Source organism: Andrographis paniculata, unplaced genomic scaffold (assembly GCF_009805555.1).
Source record: "Andrographis paniculata isolate CXL003 unplaced genomic scaffold, ASM980555v1 Contig37END, whole genome shotgun sequence".
Lineage (NCBI taxonomy): Eukaryota > Viridiplantae > Streptophyta > Magnoliopsida > Lamiales > Acanthaceae > Andrographis > Andrographis paniculata.
The window spans coordinates 391,200-410,386 of record NW_026137570.1 but is presented as its reverse complement, the minus strand read 5'-3'; the positions used below and the strand labels follow the sequence as shown (position 1 = coordinate 410,386).

The 19,187-nt window shown below is 39.7% G+C and overlaps 4 protein-coding genes across 7 annotated transcripts; 3 read left to right on the top strand and 1 right to left on the bottom strand.

Moving 5' to 3' along the window:
- The first annotated feature begins 410 nt into the window (after positions 1-410).
- LOC127250428 (probable E3 ubiquitin-protein ligase RZFP34) lies at positions 411-4,673 on the top strand. Of its 3 annotated transcripts, none has more exons than XM_051273710.1 (10): positions 411-722; positions 2,466-2,738; positions 2,828-2,915; positions 3,004-3,063; positions 3,153-3,185; positions 3,292-3,369; positions 3,510-3,594; positions 3,675-3,757; positions 4,024-4,227; positions 4,311-4,673. In XM_051273710.1, exons 2-10 carry the CDS (start codon positions 2,524-2,526, stop codon positions 4,416-4,418), a joined length of 954 nt encoding a protein of 317 aa, XP_051129667.1. In that variant the 5' UTR covers positions 411-722; positions 2,466-2,523; the 3' UTR covers positions 4,419-4,673. The 3 variants fall into 3 exon arrangements, with proteins under 3 accessions (XP_051129667.1, XP_051129664.1, XP_051129665.1); XM_051273707.1 differs by having other exon boundaries at positions 411-2,040; positions 2,137-2,738; XM_051273708.1 differs by having other exon boundaries at positions 411-2,385.
- A 197-nt stretch (positions 4,674-4,870) lies between these two features.
- On the top strand, positions 4,871-7,160 carry LOC127250427 (uncharacterized). Its single transcript, XM_051273706.1, has 2 exons — positions 4,871-5,334; positions 6,457-7,160. Exons 1-2 carry the CDS (start codon positions 4,965-4,967, stop codon positions 7,158-7,160), a joined length of 1,074 nt encoding a protein of 357 aa, XP_051129663.1. The 5' UTR covers positions 4,871-4,964.
- A 41-nt stretch (positions 7,161-7,201) lies between these two features.
- Positions 7,202-10,338, bottom strand: LOC127250426 (pentatricopeptide repeat-containing protein At5g25630-like). Its single transcript, XM_051273705.1, has 4 exons — positions 10,173-10,338; positions 9,129-9,303; positions 8,151-9,044; positions 7,202-8,079 (listed from the first exon to the last, which is right to left on the bottom strand). Exons 2-4 carry the CDS (start codon positions 9,213-9,215, stop codon positions 7,288-7,290), a joined length of 1,773 nt encoding a protein of 590 aa, XP_051129662.1. The 5' UTR covers positions 9,216-9,303; positions 10,173-10,338; the 3' UTR covers positions 7,202-7,287.
- Positions 10,339-14,693: 4,355 nt separating this feature from the next.
- LOC127250320 (uncharacterized) lies at positions 14,694-17,752 on the top strand. 2 transcript variants are annotated; one of them, XM_051273527.1, is made up of 3 exons: positions 14,694-15,006; positions 15,964-16,055; positions 16,893-17,752. In XM_051273527.1, the coding sequence occupies exons 1-3, from the start codon at positions 14,854-14,856 to the stop codon at positions 17,296-17,298; spliced, it is 651 nt and encodes a 216-aa protein (XP_051129484.1). In that variant the 5' UTR covers positions 14,694-14,853; the 3' UTR covers positions 17,299-17,752. The 2 variants fall into 2 exon arrangements, with proteins under 2 accessions (XP_051129484.1, XP_051129482.1); XM_051273525.1 differs by having other exon boundaries at positions 15,946-16,055.
- The last annotated feature ends 1,435 nt before the right edge of the window (positions 17,753-19,187 follow it).

Below are 19,187 nucleotides of genomic sequence, written 5' to 3'. Positions count from 1 at the left end.
TGAGTCGTTCATTGAATAATAATACTCCTTCAATCTCATATACTATGTTCACGTTGTCTTCGTCCTATGTTATTTTTTTTAAAAAATGATTATATATTTTAATTTTATTTTAAATTTAATATTAATTTATAATTATTTATATTATAAAATAATTATTTTTACTAATATATTTTTAATTATTTATTAATTATACTTCTTCTAAAATACATAATGTATAGTACTAAGGTACGAAGGACTGAGATAGTATTAAATAAAATATATAAATATAAAATTAAAATATTATGGTGCACCTACGCCTGCCCGTAGGTGATTACATCTTTGAATTTTCGATTACGTTCTTTGTCGTCATCTTTTAAGGCTTTTGGAATACTCTAGAAATAGTCACAGAAAGAAAATCCAAAAACGACTTTCTTATCGATCGTCCCCAAAGGATTTTTTTGTATCTATTTCTGTGTCTTGTGTGTGTATATATATGTGTGTGATACGCACCAGTTTACTTCCATGTCATCCATCAGAAACTTTCCTACGCATCGACGCTATTCACTGTTGCATTTGTTGTTTTCTGAGTAACTTTGGATTTGTATGAGTATATCGATATCTGCATCTGTTTTTTTGTGCGTGTGTGATTGCCAAGGGATTTTCGTGGGAGGAGTTCGCTGCAGGCTTGTGATCTGAGCGCACGGAGTAGCTGATTGAGAAGGAGATCGATCGGGGGATTTAAAGTTCGTTATTCTTAAAGTTCTTCCTTTAACTTTTATTTTGATTTTATATTTTTTTTCTTGCTGCAAGTGTTGTTTTGCGTTTTATTTTTTTGAAGAATTGATGTTCGGAAGCTTCTTGATTGGGGAATTCTGAACTTCCAGTGGATTTATTAGGCGGCGTTGTTGAGATCACTTGAAATTGATTCGCTGTGTTTATGTTTATTTTTGTGCTCCATTGATTATTTGTGAATATATATGTGTATGTATTATTTGTGAATCTGAGTTGCAATTTGTTGGCTGAATAACTGATTATCTTCGATGAGCTTCATTATCTCTTCGATAAACCCTGAATTTCACTGATTTAGAGCGGTATCGGCCGAATTTTGATTTAGATAACCATTGCTTAATAGAGATGAGAACATCTTCTAGGGAGATAGGTTTTGTAACATCGTTGGAGTTCATTTTTCGAGATTTTCCTCTACCAGGTTCTGTCACCTCTCTGTGTGAATCTTCAAGGAATGGCGATATATGGTGTTGATAATGAATTTATTGTTAATCTCATACTAACCTGGATGGAATAGTAAGGCATGTTTAAGCTGCCATATATTTGCACAAGTGTTCTGGTGCAGGGACAGGGGCTCTGTTCCAAATCTGATGCAGGTGTTCCTTTTCTATCTTTTGGTTTGATGTGGAACAACTATTTAGGACTTCTTCTTCAAACTTTTCAATACCTGTGTTGTTAGGGATATCTATCAGGAAATTTACATAAGGACCTGAGGGTTGTTGAACCAGAAGCACAATTAATATATATTGTGGAATCTTCTGTTCTTTTTTTGGAATTTTGGCAGCCTCATTGATGTTTTCGGGATCATTGATTGATAGGCTTATGATTTTGGATTCTCAGTAGAGTTCTTAGGATGTCAAATATTTGTACTCTGGGATTAAGACTCAGTGATGCATTCAAGAACAATATTCTTCACTTGTTATCCACCTTTGACTTATTCATTGATCAACTTTGAACCTCTTGTGTGGAACTCCTGCGTTGCTCGAGCTGTTTGGGTTTCACTGGTGATCGGTTGTTATTAGCCCATGTTTTTATCTGGGAATTTCCAAGCAACTGAACTCTCCTGCCTTGCTGAAATCGACCTTTCTAGGGTTCCCAAGAACATGCATTTATTTGTAGGTGAATAAATCACCTCCAAGAGTAGGTGGTAATTGCTAATGACCTGGTTCCACATTTCATGCTTGGAACTTTTTATTGGATGACATTTTGGACATTTTAGTGGTTTTGGTGTTTTATCATGTAGTGAAGACGAGATGGAGCAGTTCCTGGTTTGAGGTAGGCTTGTTCTCCCGAGGATAATTAGGATAACATGAGACATCAACCTATTATTATTTTAAGTTTTGCATGATTTTGTTTCTATTGCTTTTACAGTAGGTTGAAATGGGATCGAATTGGTGTCTGCTTAAAGGGTTTTGTCGAGAAATGGTTTGTCTGCAGCTTGAAGATTGAAGTGCTGGAATGCCACAATGATATTCATTTATCGAGATTCTTGTATTGTTTTGAGCAATTATCCTTCTGGGGATTTCTATTGTTGGAGCTTGTTCGACTCTAGTTGGATTTATTTGTTGCTGATTCTCTTGGTCTGGAGCAAATGTTCAACAAAAGCTACATGATCTTGAGGTGTTCGCCCATCACAAGGGCGACTAGATTAGCTTGCATGACTAGGTTTAGGCTCCTCCTAATTTTACTTTTGGATGCAGGTGCTTTGTTAATTTTCCAGCTTCTACTTAATTGGTATTATCAGAATCAACGAATCAAATGGCTTGTGTGGCTGCTGATTACTGTGGCACCCCACCCCATATGGAGGCAAACACTTCTACCTTCGAAGAAAATGATATGGAGAGAAGGATAAAGGCTTGTGAGTCTGAATTGCAGCAGCTCACACTAAAAGAGGATACTGTGGAAAGTGAAATACCGTGTCATGAAGAGATGTCCGATGCCGACATACTTGATAAGGGATATTTGGAATATGGGTATTTCTTAGCGTTACACGTGTAGCTGTAAATATATTGCTACCTTAGAAGTTAGATCTATTTTATACTTATATTTGCCTTGTTTATAGGTGCTCTCATTATCGTCGGAGGTGCCGCATTAGAGCCCCCTGCTGTAATGAAATATTCGATTGCCGTCACTGCCATAACGAGGCAAAGGTAACACGTCATACATTCAGTAACCATACAAACTGCGTCATCAGTATTAAAAATTTAAATGATACCAATATTTATTCCTTGTCATCAGAACAATATTTGCGTGGATCAAAGGCTCAGACACGATCTTCCCCGTCACTCAGTTGAGAAGGTAGACTTGTTGTAGCCTTTTATTTGTTTCTGTTTTTCATTTATGTCTTGTTTTTGTCTGAATCTTGAAAACTTTTTGTTTGTTTTCAGGTCGTATGCTCCCTTTGCAACACTGAACAGGAGGTTAGTTTATAAAATTCTCTGTTTCGACATATCTTGTAAGAAGTTGTTTTCTCTTTGCTCTTTCCACTTTGTCAACTCAGAATTTCCTACTGATGGTTGCGCTCAGGTCCGACAAGTTTGCAAAAATTGCGGCGTTTGTATGGCGAAGTACTTTTGTGGAATTTGCAAACTGTTCGATGATGATGTAAGGCATTCGTCCCTGTTTAATCAATTTATATATACATTATCGGCAGATCTGGAAAATGTTAGACTAAAAGTGTGCTGAATCTATTTTTGAGTTCTTTGGTTATGTTATATTTGTATTTCATGTTTCTTGTTTTGCAGACATCCAAACAGCAGTATCATTGCCATGGCTGTGGCATTTGCAGGATTGGGGGCTCTAAGAATTTTTTCCACTGCAACAAATGTGGTGAGTTATTTCTCCTCTGTTAACTGTTGCCGCAATCGTCGATTCATTTTTTCACCACGTCAGTCTCCCGTGTCCTTCAGGCTGTTGCTACTCTGCTCTTTTGACGAGCGGCCATCCCTGCGTCGAGAGAGCAATGCACCAGAATTGTCCAGTCTGCTTTGAGGTATTGAAATTTTTTCGATTATATACAAGTTTTGAAAATTTTGAAAAAGTTAAGTACTTCCTCAGCTTCTTCATAAAAGAATATTCGTTTTTTCTATTTTGATATTCATTACTTCTATATTACATTCTAAAAATTTTTGTTCTTCTTGGCAAATAAATAAACGGAGTCCGGGAACAAAGGGAGTACTTGATTTTAATAGTTCTTTCTTTTTTGTGAAAATTCAAAAGTTTCAAAAATATATATGTAAATAGTCCTTGAACGTGCAGTATCTATTCGAGTCGGTTAACGACGTAATTGCGTTGCTGTGCGGGCACACCATTCACAAAACATGCCTAGAAGAGATGCAAGAACACTATCAATACGCCTGCCCGATCTGCTCCAAGTCGGTCTGCGACATGTCGAAGGTGTGGGAGAAGTTCGACATGGAGATCGCCGCCACGCCTATGCCCTCATTTTGCGAAAACAGGATGGTAATGTTCGAACATTCAGACTCGAATAAGGTTGTCTGAATAATGTGATCCTGACATATCTTGATATTTCGTTCCCCCGACAGGTTTGGATCCTTTGTAACGATTGCGGGCGCAATTCAGAAGTTAAGTATCACGTCGTCGCGCACAAGTGCCCCGAATGCAAGTCGTACAATACACGCCAGATAAGATAAAGATAAAATAAGATAAGATAGATCTGTAACAAAAATATATAAATAGCATTGTTTGACTCGGACAGACAAAGTCGTGCCATGAAAGCATCATCAAAAATGCTCTCTTTATGTTGTTGCTCGAAGCACGCTGAAATGTCGTGAAGAAGAAGGCTTGTGTTCGTTTATTAGTACTATCTTTATGCATGTAAAAATGTAATGAGACTTATTTTATCTTCTTGCTTGAGATTATCGATTCAAACGGTTTAATAATTATAATTATTTGGAGTAACTATTAATTAAATGAATAATATTATTCTCAAGGGGTCGTGACAACGGTAAAATTTGAAAATAAAAGAGTAATAATTTGGATTGATTATTAATTAAATAAATTTACTAGGGGTGAATATATAATTAAATAATTTAAATATTTAAAAATGTTTTATTAAACAGAACCTATATGTTTTTAAAAACAAACAGTAAAAACTATTGCCATTAGTTTCCGTATCGATGCATCACAGTTAAAAGAAAATGGCGAGAATGAAAAGACGAGTCTAGCCTTGGGTTCAAATGGGACACGAATACAATCGCAAGGGCAAAAGTGGAATAAAAGTCCAACATGAAGCAAAGGGTGTCAACTTTCCTCAGCTCAACGCCGCCTCATACTACATCAGAATAAATTGGCATCTCATCGCCTCTGGGGATTTTACTTCCTACTATATTCACTCATTCAAACTCCGATTAATTGCTCGCCGGAAATTCATGGCCACGATTGCAGCTACCGGAACAGGCAGCCAAAGCGGCAGGGAAGCGCGCCGCCGTCGGATCCTCGAGCGGGGATCCGATAGATTGGCGCTCATCACCGGGCGCATCCAATCGCTGTCGCAGGACTCCGAGCAGTCTCGTAACCTAGCGTCTGTTCCACCGCAAACGCTTGCCGGTATAGACGACTTTTTCGTTTAGTGTTCTCGTCACGTTCTGTTTTGGTTCTTAGTGATTTTGGTTGGGGTTTATATGTTTTAGCGCAATATGTGGTTTTTGGCTGACTAGTGGACTCGAATTGGCTCCAATTTTGTTGTATTGGTTGGCCTTAGGGTTTGGAAAGAGCATTATAAATTAGTATTTCGTGCTTATTATTGATTACACTCTGGTTCCTGGTTTTTAGGGTTTCCTACGCTATGGAAGATTATACCCAATCTTCGGTGTGTGTTAATAGTATCTCTAAAGATGACTGGGTATTTACCGTAGGACACATGAGAAGCCTTTTTTTTTTTGTTGCTTAGATTAAATTTTAGTTTCTGCTATGATATATAGCTCAAATTAACTAAGTTGTATGAACTTAATCCATCTAGTTGTGTTCATATCTTTTTATGAATTTGAAATATCTTTTATGTCTTATAACTGCGGGATGATCGAGCAGGTCGCACATAAGTGTTTTCCGTGCATGAACTCGAGATTCAACTTTTTCCCAAGAAATAGTTTATTTGGTGGTTTGAATTTTGGGTTTTAAGTTTTGATTAGTAAAATTTTGAATTGGAATAGTTGTTTGAATGTAAAATTGATTTTTTTAGTGTAATATAAAAATAAAAAAGAGGTATTTGATTTGATATTTGGTGGAAAATTTTAGAGGAATAGTAGAAATCCTCTAAAATCTCCCAAACAAACACCCTTAGTATTCAGAGGGTGTGTTTAATTGTATTTTAAAGTTTTGGGTTTTGAATATCGTTAGGTGAAAATGAGTGTTGGGGGAGATGTTTTGAATGCAAAATAGGTGTTTGAAGAAATTTTGAAGGAATTAGAAAAGGCACTATAGATTCGACAGTGCGAAAATGGACACGAAAATGCAACATATCCTTAGTAATCAATCATAAACGGCTTTCAAATTTCTGACAGCATAGGTTTTCTGAACCCAATCTTTCAATCATACGGTTCCTTAGCAGCATAAGGTGTCAACTGTCGATTCCTTAGGATCCCTATCCTGTATGGGCGTTTAGGTTCGTGTTGAGTTGAACATTGGCTTATAATGACTTTCTTGTTATTGCTAATTACTGTGGTTTTGCAGATACTCCTCAATTGGAAAACAATGTAATCCCAGATTCAGCTTCGATGAATCATGAGCCTGGTAAGAAACCTAGCCAGTTTGAGACCGTCGACGAGACAGAAAATCCTTTACAACCAAACCTTGAAAATTGTAAAAACATATTGTCTGGGGAAGCATTGCTCGGTGTCACCAAAGAATTATCTCAAATATCATCACAAACGCACGATGGAAACAGGCACAGAGATATTACATCTAGAGCAGTTGCCTTGCTTGGCATCGAAAAGGAATTATCTCAGATCGCTTCATCCACAAAAAGTCTCTCTCAGGGCCATAGCAGCTCACAGAACACAGCCCGTCGACTCCAATCCGCCATTGCAGCTACAGAAAACATCCGAATATGTTCTTCTGCAGCAGCAGCGATTTTAGTGCTCTTGTCCTGTGCAGGATTTCCTATCCCAGGCAGGTCCGTCGTACTTTTCAGACCTCTTTATCTCCTTTTGGCGACAAATGTATCCATCGTGTACGCTCGCTACACTACTAGAGGGACGGATTCAATAGCTCAACCGATGAGCCGGAGCCAGCGTTGGGCTTCTGCATTTGGCGCCGGCAGAGCCATTGGGGTAGGCTTACTATTCCAATGCATTCTTACAGCTTTATTTATGGACTTTGGCATCTATGCAATCTTGCTCATTTGTGGCCTTTCCTTAGTACACAGACTTGGGTAGAGTTAAAAATCATTTGGTTTTTAAATTATTGTTCAGTAAAATATGTAACAAACAGTCTATTGTTGAATTGAGTCGAGCAGACTCGTAGTGCATAGTTATTTTATATACATAACAGCCTCTCTATGTTTTAGTTCAATAACAGGACTGTACATATCGGCGCAATTTGTCCCGACACGCAAAGCTGCCCCTGGAAACGCCTCCGGCGAACCATCGGCGGTGTTTTTGTAGGCGGCGGCGGCACGATTTGGTTCGTTCCACATGAACCTTTTTGATCGCCCGCAGCAATGTTCGGTATCTGAAGTCTCGTGTTCATGGCTTCCTTCTGATAAATCTTCTCCAAGCTCTCGACCGGAAACGCTGGCCGGTTATCTAACTTCTTATACGCACCGCTAACCCTGTTCGCCTCTTTGGTTAATCCGACAGCTCTCCACGACTCGGCAACCATCTGAAAAGTTGTCTTCTCCGGTCGAATGCTGAATTCCTCCATGAGGCCGAGCATTTCTTCCGCTTTCCACGGCTTCTTGGCCTCGGCGTAACCCCCGATCAGCGTTTCAAATGTTTTCAGATTCGGGGAAGTGTTACGCTCGACCATTTTCTGGAAAACCCGGATGGCTGATTCCATCGAACCGGCGCTACACCATCCGCTGATTACGGTTGTGAAGATCACCACATTCGGGTGAACGCCGGAGCTCGTCATGCCGTCGAGAAGCTCTTCCGCCTTATCAGGTTCTTGCGCGCGGACGTAGCCTTTTGCGAGAATGCTGTACGCGTGGACATCGGGCTTGATCCCAGCCGCTACCATGTCGTCGAAAATCTCGCGGCATTTGATCATGTACCCGGCGGTGCTCCACACGTTCATGATCGTGCTGAAAGTGATCACGTCAGGTCTCACTCCAAACTCGCCCATCAACGTAAGAACCTTCGAGTCGAAAAAATCATTTTATAGAGAAGCGACGACGACGGATGTAAGAAAAGAGTCGGGAAAGTTACCTCTTCGACTCCGTCTCTATCGGAGGTGTTGAGGAAACCTTTGATCAATGAGTTGAAAGCAATGAGATTCGGGCGCACGCCGATATCCTTCATCGTGTAAACGAATCTCAAAGCGTCCCGTATCCGACCTTCCTTAAAGTACCCGGCGATTACGATGCCGCAAGTTCGTTCGTTCGGCTGCACGTTATTTCCTCGCATTTCGACGATCAAGTCTTCCCCGTCGTTCATATGACCGTTTTGAGCATAAGCTGTCAGCAACGTGTTGTATGTGATCGCGTCGGGCTGTATACCCGACACTACCATCGACGAGATCACGTCCCGAGCTTCTTCGAACTTTGTTTTGTTACACCACGCCCGAACGAGAACGTTATACGTCCGCAAGTTCGGTTTGACGTTCTCTTCCTTCGACATCAGCTCCATCATCCTTGCCGACTCCTCGGGTCTTCCGGCGATCCCGTAACCTTTGATCAACGTATTGAACGTGCTCGTCGTCGGTTTCATCCCATTCTCCTTCATTCTCGTCAACGTTTTGACGGCTTCCTCCATGTCCCCCAACTCGGCGAACGCGTTGACGGCGGCGTTGAAGAACACGGAATCGGGCTTCAGTCCGTTCTCCTCCACCTGCGAGATGATTGAATGTATGTACTCGAAGCGTTTCTCGACGGTCAGCGAAGCTAAAAGCGTCGTGTATGTGACGAGCGACGGCTTGTGCCCGGCACGGATCAAATTGTTGAAAACCGTCCGGGCCTCCCGAGGCTTCCCGCGATCGAGCAGAATGTTCATCATCTTTGTCCTCGTACGAACGATGTGACAGCTGTCGTCGTTCGCGCAGAAAGTACACGGAATCGAGCCCGGCGGTGTGTAGAATTGGATGGCCTCATCACAAGATGTTTCCTGCAGTCGTAATCGCAATTTATGTCTCGAAAAATATCTCGAATTCTTACCAAAGACCTATAGTTTATACCAAAAACTTATTACCTCAGTCGAAAGCCCGTTATCACGATTGTCCTTTAGGATGAAAGCGCTGCCTATCGCGGCTTTATCGAATTCCTTAATGTAGCCCATAGGTAAACTTTTCAAATGTTCAATACGTTTCCAGTTTGTGTTTGTACGACATTAATCAAAGCATAGGGTCGACTACTTCTCCCGCAATCTGTAAGAAATATCCCCACAACATCGCATCATATGTGAATCATAAGATTTAACAAATCGAACACTTTGAAATTCATAAAATAGGGAAAATGGTGAATCGAAGATGCAACAATCCCCCTAATTTGAGACTGTAGATTATGTCGAACAACTATTTTATCTTAAACTATGACATGACTAGCCACCAAATTGAATCCTACATTGTCATCAAATCTCATCCCTACGAACCAGTTTAAATATCATCGGTTAATTGAAAATATTTGAATTTTAATTATTACGAGGTTCGCGGTTTCGAATATTTGTTCGGATAGATTTGAAAAACAGGATATCCCTAAAATTGACAAATAGCTGAACAGTGCCCCACCAGGACATAACACTACACTACAAAAACACAACATGGGCGTGTTTTCTGCAACTGTGCAACTTCTTTATTCGATTTGGATACCAAATATACGTAAATTAAGCACATAGCGGAACAGTGCACACCCGCACATAACACGGGCGTGTTTTCTCGCTACTGTGCAACTTCTACACCGTCGTCAACTACAATCCGACCGAATGAGTAATCATTAAAGACATGAATCTTCAAATATGATAACAACATCCATAGAAAGAACTTCCTTTCAACTAGAACACAAGAAATGTAATAAAATAAAATAATAATAAAAAAAAAAACACAGACACGCAGCTTAATCAAATATGTAATAGATCAATCTTTCTTGTCTCAATCCATCGAAACCCCAATCGTCATAAAATTCCAAGAATTCGTAAACCTAGAAACTGAAATCCCCCAAATTTCAAGACGAATTCAAAATTGATTTCAGACAGTAATTGAAAATAATAGCAGAAAAGCTACAGAGTAATTGACTGTACCTTCGACGAGCACGCAGCAGCCCTATCGATTGGGTATTTTTTCTTGTTCTTTTTTTATTTTATTTTTTATTTTATTTTTTCGATGGCAATGACGATGAAGTTGGAATGGGCAAGAAATTATTATTGATTGTGGAGTTTAAAGAAACCCCAATTTGTCCACGACAAAGCGTGGCGTGACAAGAAATCTTATCCATATATTTATCGTTGGACACAAAAATTGAGCCTATACATGTATTAGTCTATTTATATTTTATCTTGTAATACTACCTTTGTGCCCCTTTTTACCTTAAGTATAAGTTTTTGTTTTTGTTTTTATTTATTTTTTATTATGCTGCATTAGAAAATAATAAAAATAATATTTTAATTGAAACGAAATGAATATAATATATGTATAGATATTTGTTTATATATTTAAACTTGTTTTTTCAATATGACAATATTTCAAGTTGTTTATTTGGAATAATAATTTTATTTATTTTATTAAACTTTTATTTATATAAAACTAATATTCTTTACTATTACAATATCTAAATTCAACACTCCATAATATTTATCTTGTCTTGTGGGGGTGCTCTCTGGGTTAAAATTTGATCTACTTTATTATTATCATTTGTCTTCTGTCCAATTTATTAATTATTTTATATTTAAAATTTGAAATAACAAGCAAAGTTTTGCCAGTTTATGAAATATGTACTTTTAAAATTACTAAACAATATATTTATGCTTTATATCTAAAATGTATTAAAATAATATTTAATGAGATATTTTATAAAAAAATATATTTACTTTTGTTAAGCACAAAAAATAATAATAATAAATAATGGCAGTGGGATTCTGGACGGGTCTGGATATAAGTTAAATGACCCAGAAGTAGGGTGCAATCGGACAGATGCAAGGATCGGGAAGGAAGAAAGGTCGGGCGGAGTCTGAAAAAAGGTGTACCCAAGTCGGGTAAACCGTAGATCGGGTGAAAGACGAAGTCGGGCAGACGCGAAGGTTTGTCAAGAGAAAGATCGGGCAAGGAAGAGGTACGGACAGATGCGGAGGTCTGTCCAGAGGACAGTCTGTCCTTCTAAAGAGATAAGGCAAATAGAGCCGGTCGGTTGGTCCGTAGTCGGGACCACATTTGGTTGGTCCATGGTCGGACCAATTAAAGTCGGTCAAAGACGGAGGGCGGCTGATGCGGAGGTCGGCCCAAATGATGTCGGGCGAAGAAGCAGGTCGGGCATTGAGGTCAGGACGTGATACGAAGGTCGGACCAAGTGAAGTAGCATGTGCAGGTCGGGTGAGAGAGCAGTTCTGGGGCAGTTAGAGGAAGTCGCAACTGGCGAACGATTTTTTGAAGGTCGGACGTAGTAGAACGGTTGACACACGTGTCAATAGAAGAGAACTTTTGGGGCGGTTAACAACGGTTATGGTAACTGACCAGACGACGGTTCTGAACGTTTTTTTCAAAGAATATTTAAGGATTTGGATCATCATTTGGCAAGGCATCTTCAATCAACTTCAACAAAGCAAAGTCAGATTTGGGGATCACCACTTTAAATTTCAGTCTTTTATTTTCCAGTTTATTTTCTGTACCATACAGTGTTTAGAGATTCCTAATCTCAGGCACTAATTAATCAAGTTTAAGGATATTTTCTATATCTTTGAATTTTACTTTATTTTTGTTGAAAAATTACATCAACAAATTGGCGACCACAGTGGGAGAGAATGTTTCAACCAATATGGCAGGCACACAACCTCAATCATCATCAGCACCGGTGGGAGAGAATGTTTCACCACCAGTCATGCCAAATCCAGGGGAGATTCCCCCACCACCTACCGATTGGTTGTCTTATGTTCAACAAATGAACAACCAGCAAACTTTGGTTATGCAGAACATGTTGCATGAGCAACAAATGAACATGTTGCGTGAACAACAAAATCTAATACAGAACATGGTGGATCAGGCATTCTCCAGATTCACCCTGTATCCAAACATGCTTCCAGCCGTGTCACCTGCTCGTTTTCAGGCGATTTTTCCAAGATCAACGTTTGCAGGGCCAACGTACGTTGACAGTACGTTTCCAAGCGTCACAACTTTCAACCGAACAGATATGGGGAAGATTCCTCTAACTTTCCCAGATAATGTTCCTTTGGGACCGAGGGTTGATAATACCCAGCCGAATGAGAGATTAGGAGGACAGACTCATAATCCCATTCCAATCGAACCAGCCTTCTCTAGAGAAGAAAGGTTGGAGGGACAGACTCATAATCCCATCCCAGCCGAACCAGCCTTCTCCAGAGAAGAAGAAAGATTGAGAGGTCAGACTCACGATCACATTCCAGTGTTCGACCATATTCCACCCAAGGGACAGACTCATAATCCCATCCCAGCCGAACCAGCCTTCTCCAGAGAAGAAAGATTGGGAGGTCAGACTCACGATCACATTCCAGTGTTCGACCATATTCCACCCAGAGTAGATCCGGAGGATATTGCTCAAGTTCTGCGGGTGCATTTCGGAATGAATCCGCAAACGGTGAACAGGCCGGTTTACCAGAGGCCATTTCCAGAAAGGATCATTAACGATCATCCTCTCCCGAGAAATTATAGGCCACCAGACTTCTATTCTTTTTCGGGAGAAGACGGAGCCTCTACCATTGAGCATGTGGGTCGCTTCACGGCTCAATTGGGAGAAGTAGGCAACAATCCGTTTCACAAGTTACAATTGTTTGGGTTGTCGCTCACAAGAACAGCTTTTTCTTGGTATGCCAGTCTGCCGCCTGGACAGTTGCAAACTTGGGAAGATTTAGAGGCAGATTTTCATGCAAGGTTCTTTAATCCTCTGCCGACAGTCTCACTGATAGACCTTCTGGAGATCACGCAGATGCCAGAAGAGACCGGCTACCAATTCATAGAGAGGATGCGATTGATGAAGGGACGATGTCCTACGATGATCAATGAAAGCGAAATGACCAATTTGGTGGTCAGGAACATGCATACCAGACTTCGCGAGGCCCTGACAGCCCACGACTTCCAAGATCTGGCCAGTTTAGCATCCACGGCAAGAAGGTTAGAATCCTTTTTTACAGAAAATAATCATGACTTCCGTCAGGGGGGAGATGCTGAAGCAATGTTAGTGCAAGATCGATCAATGTGCAGACCACCACCAGTCCGCGATAAATGGAGGTCGGGTCCAACGTAGCCTCAGAAGATGGAGGTCGGATCTGAGGCTGATGTAGCCTCAGATGCTGACCTGCAAACTCCTAAAACATCACTGAAAGTGATGTTTAGGAGTCTTGAGGAGGAGGCTTATTGTTAAGCACAAAAAATAATAATAATAAATAATGGCAGTGGGATTCTGGACGGGTCTGGATATAAGTTAAATGACCCAGAAGTAGGGTGCAATCGGACAGATGCAAGGATCGGGAAGGAAGAAAGGTCGGGCGGAGTCTGAAAAAAGGTGTACCCAAGTCGGGTAAACCGTAGATCGGGTGAAAGACGAAGTCGGGCAGACGCGAAGGTTTGTCAAGAGAAAGATCGGGCAAGGAAGAGGTACGGACAGATGCGGAGGTCTGTCCAGAGGACAGTCTGTCCTTCTAAAGAGATAAGGCAAATAGAGCCGGTCGGTTGGTCCGTGGTCGGGACCACATTTGGTTGGTCCATGGTCGGACCAATTAAAGTCGGTCAAAGACGGAGGGCGGCTGATGCGGAGGTCGGCCCAAATGATGTCGGGCGAAGAAGCAGGTTGGGCATTGAGGTCAGGACGTGATACGAAGTTCGGACCAAGTGAAGTAGCATGTGCAGGTCGGGTGAGAGAGCAGTTCTGGGGCAGTTAGAGGAAGTCGCAACTGGCGAACAGTTTTTTGAAGGTCGGACGTAGTAGAACGGTTGACACACGTGTCAATAGAAGAGAACTTTTGGGGCGGTTAACAACGGTTATGGTAACTGACCAGACGACGGTTCTGAACGTTTTCTTCAAAGAATATTTAAGGATTTGGATCATCATTTGGCAAGGCATCTTCAATCAACTTCAACAAAGCAAAGTCAGATTTGGGGATCACCACTTTAAATTTCAGTCTTTTATTTTCCAGTTTATTTTCTGTACCATACAGTGTTTAGAGATTCCTAATCTCAGACACTAATTAATCAAGTTTAAGGATATTTTCTATATCTTTGAATTTTACTTTATTTTTGTTGAAAAATTACATCAACAACTTTAGAAAACGCCGAGTTGCAGTAAAATTTTGAAACTTTGACAAAAAATATAGAGCTTTACATATATTTGAAATTCTTAGCCATTACACAATTATTTTTTAATATCAAACTAAATATTTAATATTCTTGAAACTTTTTATAATTTCATAAGTCAAAAACTTTAATTTCACCAAAATATCGGCATTGGATGGGGCAGTTATTTTCATTATTCAAAAATATTTCTAAATATTCTCTAAAGCGATATACACAAAAATATACTACAATTATTATTTAAAGAATAATGTAATTGTATTTTATTATTTATATTCCTCAAATGCGAATTGAATGAAAATTCAACCATTTGACGGACTGCCAAACCCTTGCGCAATCCACCGCCCTCTTTCGTACTCTTTCCTTCAAATTACGATCGAAGATTGCGAAATTGCGCCTCGATTGGTGAACACAAGTTCTGGAATTCCGTGAATTGATCGTCGTATTAGCATGTTAAGGCTGTGGAAATGGTACCAGAATTGTTTGGCAACCCATCCGGTTAAAACCCAGGTGATTAGCTCAGGCTTCATTTGGGGATTTGGCGACATTGCTGCTCAAGCCGTCACTCACTACACCCCCAAACCGCACACGCATCAATCTCATGTCAGTAATCGATTATTTTCTTAAACGCTTTTGTTATTCCTTTTTTGTATGATGTTCCGCGTGATTGATATTGGCGTTTTTTGTTTCGTTGATTGAGTCAGTTGTTTTAATGAATTTTTGTTTGATTGAATGACCTTTCTGTTGGTTTCCCGGTTTTTAATCCATGAATAGGTTTATATTGTGGATATTTGCAAATCGTACTCGATGGATTGTGTTTTTTTGCGGATGAATAGGTTTATGAATGGCTTGAAATTAGGTTTTGTTTTGACGATAGATTGGTACAGTTGTGTTCTTTGAAATGCTAACAGAGTTTTCGTATGGATTGCTTAAATGAGAAATGTCTGAAGAAATCCGGCGAGTCATTTACAAACCTGTTATACAGAAACAGAAAAAAGTGATTATCAAACCGTTTTTTTATGTACTAAGCATACAGTTTAACGATTTCATCAAGGAAAATGTTTGTCGAAGAGAAATGATTGAAAAAGCTTAAATTCCATTACAATTCCTAGTTAGAAAATTGCAACAGGACATTGGATTTTCTACAAAATCTAATTAGGGTTTTGGAGACGGCATGCTTGATTTTGGTCATTCTTTCCATCCTCGGTCTTATTGCCAAAAAGCTTCAATGTGTCCTGGTTTCAGTTGCAGTCCATAGTGGTTTTTTTTTTGAAAAAAAAAAAAACTGGAATGAAACCTAACTGCCAATGACTGTAATATTGATGCGATTAGAGAGAAATTTGAGTTCTCAAAAGGAGTGTTTCTGTGGATTTTATCAAAAATGCGGAGAGGTCTCTATTGCATTCACTTCTTTCTAATTTCAGTGAATAATTTGTTGGGAAGACAGACAATCATCAATTAGGATATATATTCTTTTCTTTTTTCATTGTTATGCTATTTAGTATCTACTTTGAATTTCTGATTTCTCGCATATCTGGATAGTTATCATCTACTATGCAGGAAAGAGATGAAGAGCTAAAAATCAATTGGAAACGGGTTGCAACCACGACCATGTTTGGACTTGGATTTGTTGGCCCAATTGGTCATTTCTGGTCAGTATATATTTAACTGAATAGTCGTGTTCCTTATTCTTGAAAGATACAAAGCATGCTTTTCTGTCACGAGTTTTTCCTGCTCATATGTTTACCCCGGTCCTAAACATTTGGTTTAAATCTTAAATTCTCTGGCAATGAAGCCCAATGATAAATGCTGTTATAGCATTTAGGAATTTAGCTAGTATACTTTCATATACGTGCGCTTGAGTTAAGTTTTTGTAGGAAAACCATAATATTATGGCCAACCAAAAAGCACGAGCAAGTTAAGTGATCTCAAGTATACATGGGGTCAGTGCCGGTCCTGGGTATGGGAACCAAACAAACCCAAAAAATATCTAAAACTGATTCATATTATATTATTTATATTTAAAATAATTAAATAATGGCCCTGTTTTTAAGTTTTTCTGGTGTCCCATCAAAATTCAGGAACGGTGCTGCATAGGGTGGTCTGTTTGGGGGTTTGGGTTATGAATAGTTAACTTTTCTTTTCTTTTCTTTTTTTTTTTAAAAAAAATTTGAATAATTGTTTGACTTGATATAAATAGGTGATATGATGTTTGTTTTGATTTATCTTTTTTGGTGGGGGGGTGGGGGGAGGCCTGTAGTTTTTGCTAGCACTGAATTTTATTTTTTCCCAAAACATAAGAAGAAGCTCAAGTGATTTCTATATTAATTTTCGGAAAGAAAAAAGGGATCAAGCTTGAAAACTCACACTGGATCAATTTAGCTTAAACTTATTATCATAGTTAATCTCGTCTCTTTTTATTTGTTTACTCGATTTAAGACATGTCACTTATGCAAGTCATCCCCTTTTTGATCTTTATACAAATGTAGGTACGAAGGGCTGGACCGCTTTGCTCGGGTGAGGCTAAAGCTTCAACCGCATTCCTTCCGTTTTGTCGCCACAAAAGTTGCAGCTGATGGCATAATTTTCGGGCCCGTGGATCTTCTCGTTTTCTTCTCTTACATGGGGTTCTCTTCGGGTAAAACAGCTGCACAAGTGAAAGAAGATGTAAAGAGGGATTTTCTGCCGGCTTTAATTCTGGAAGGCGGCGTGTGGCCCGCTGTCCAAGTGGCAAACTTCCGATACATCCCGGTTCGCTACCAACTACTTTACGTCAACTTCTTCTGCTTATTGGATAGCTGCTTTCTTTCGTGGCTCGAGCAGCAGCAAGATGCGCCGTGGAAGCAGTGGTTCAAATCATTACTGCCTATGAAGGAAGAAGAACAAGGCAGGTGATTGATTTGATTTTCTTCGATTTCTTACATTTACAGTTCCGATTTGCGCAGCAGCGATCCAGTCTAGTCATAAGAACGCCGTGCAATCCTGGCTTCTTGTGTATATGAAAAGAATGCTTTTCGAGTTATCCATATTAAGAAGGTGGCTGGCTGGCTGGCTGTTGACATTCGATTTTCTTGGTGATATCTTTTTAGATCATCTCCAAGATATGCGGTGGCTAAGCTAAGGCAAGTTCTTGAAATCCTTCCTCCTTTTTTTTCTTTTTTGTTTTTTTTTAAAAAATTATTGGATGCTCTGCTCTGCTCTGCTCTGTCTTTGAATTCAAAATTGATCTTTTTGCTTGCTCTTATTTTGTGTTTGAACTTTTGCCCTGATTTTCTGAAAATCTATTTTTACGGCCAAGTCTAGAATTTTCTCATAATCATTGTAAAATCTAATTTGAGTTTTAACTTAATTGCTTTTGTTGTTTTCCTAACGCATTATTATGTGGTTATTATGACTGTGCATTATATATAGGCTTTATATTTTCTAATTTTTTTATCTCTTAGTAATTATATCAGAGGATAACTAGTGTGTTTTGAGAAGTATGTTCATCAATGGTTGTGTTCACTTTTTTTTTTTTTTTTTTTTACACAGAATGCCTTGGGATGATTCGCAGGTTAAGGGGGGTGGCTATGTTAGAAATTTTATGACTAACGTGGGTAAATTTTATATACTCATTTACTTTTTACATTTTTGTAGAAAAAGTTAAAAAACAATTGTATGAATTTTGCTAAAAAGAAAGAAAAAAAGTAATGGATTTATTTTTTATGGGAAAAAATAAAATAAAATAAAGGGTATATGTTCGTTATTTAATTGACATTACATTAATTGTGAGGAGAGTAAAGGCAGATAGTCAAAACAAATGTTTAAGGCCCAAAAAGAAAATAATTATTAGAAGGAAACTATTAATAGGAGTAACTTGGTGGCCCAAACAACTAACTAATCGGACCACACGTGTAGGCTAATTTTCGACAGGCCCACGTGATATCAGATATCGTGCTCCCTTTCTGATTGGACCGACAGGCCCAAATGTGGTGAATACTGCTGTTGGCCCATTGTGATAGGATAGGCCCAAATAATATGTACTGTCGGCCCATTTACGACGGGCCCAAATAACATGTAGTGTCGGCCCAATCGCTGACAGGCCTGTGGTAAACGGGCCGACAGCGTGTTAGGTACAGTGGGCCGGTCGGAAATGGGCCGACACCATGTGAGACATTACTTGGGCCTGTCGAAAATGGGCCGACAATGTGGGAAACGATTTGGGCCTGCATAATTGGGCCGAAAACATATGCTTTAGCAGCTTGGGCTATGGGCCTTGTTTGATTGTGAAATTGCGCCGTTAAGGCCAGTCAAAATAACCCGGGCCTGTCTGATACAGGCCTAAATGATGTCTCATAGAAACTGGGCCTGTCGGAAATATACCGACAGCATGTGATCCATGAGTTGGGCTTGTCGGAATTGGGCCGACACCGTGTGCGACATGATTTGGGCCTGTCGGAAATGAGCCGACACCATGTGAGACACAAATTGGGCCTCAGAAATGGACCGACACCATTTGACATGACTTGGGCCTGTCGATAATGGGCCGACAATGTGGGAAACGACTTGGGCCTGAATAATTGGGCCGAAAACATATGCTTTAGCAGCTTGGGCTATGGGCCTTGTTTGATTGTGAAATTGGGCCGTTAAGGCCAGTCGAAATAACCCGGGCCTGTCTGATACAGGCCTACATGATGTCTCATAGAAACTGGGCCTGTCGGAAATATACCGACAGCATGTGATTCATGAGTTGGGCCTGTCGGAAATGGGCCGACACCGTGTTCGACATGATTTGGGCCTGTCGG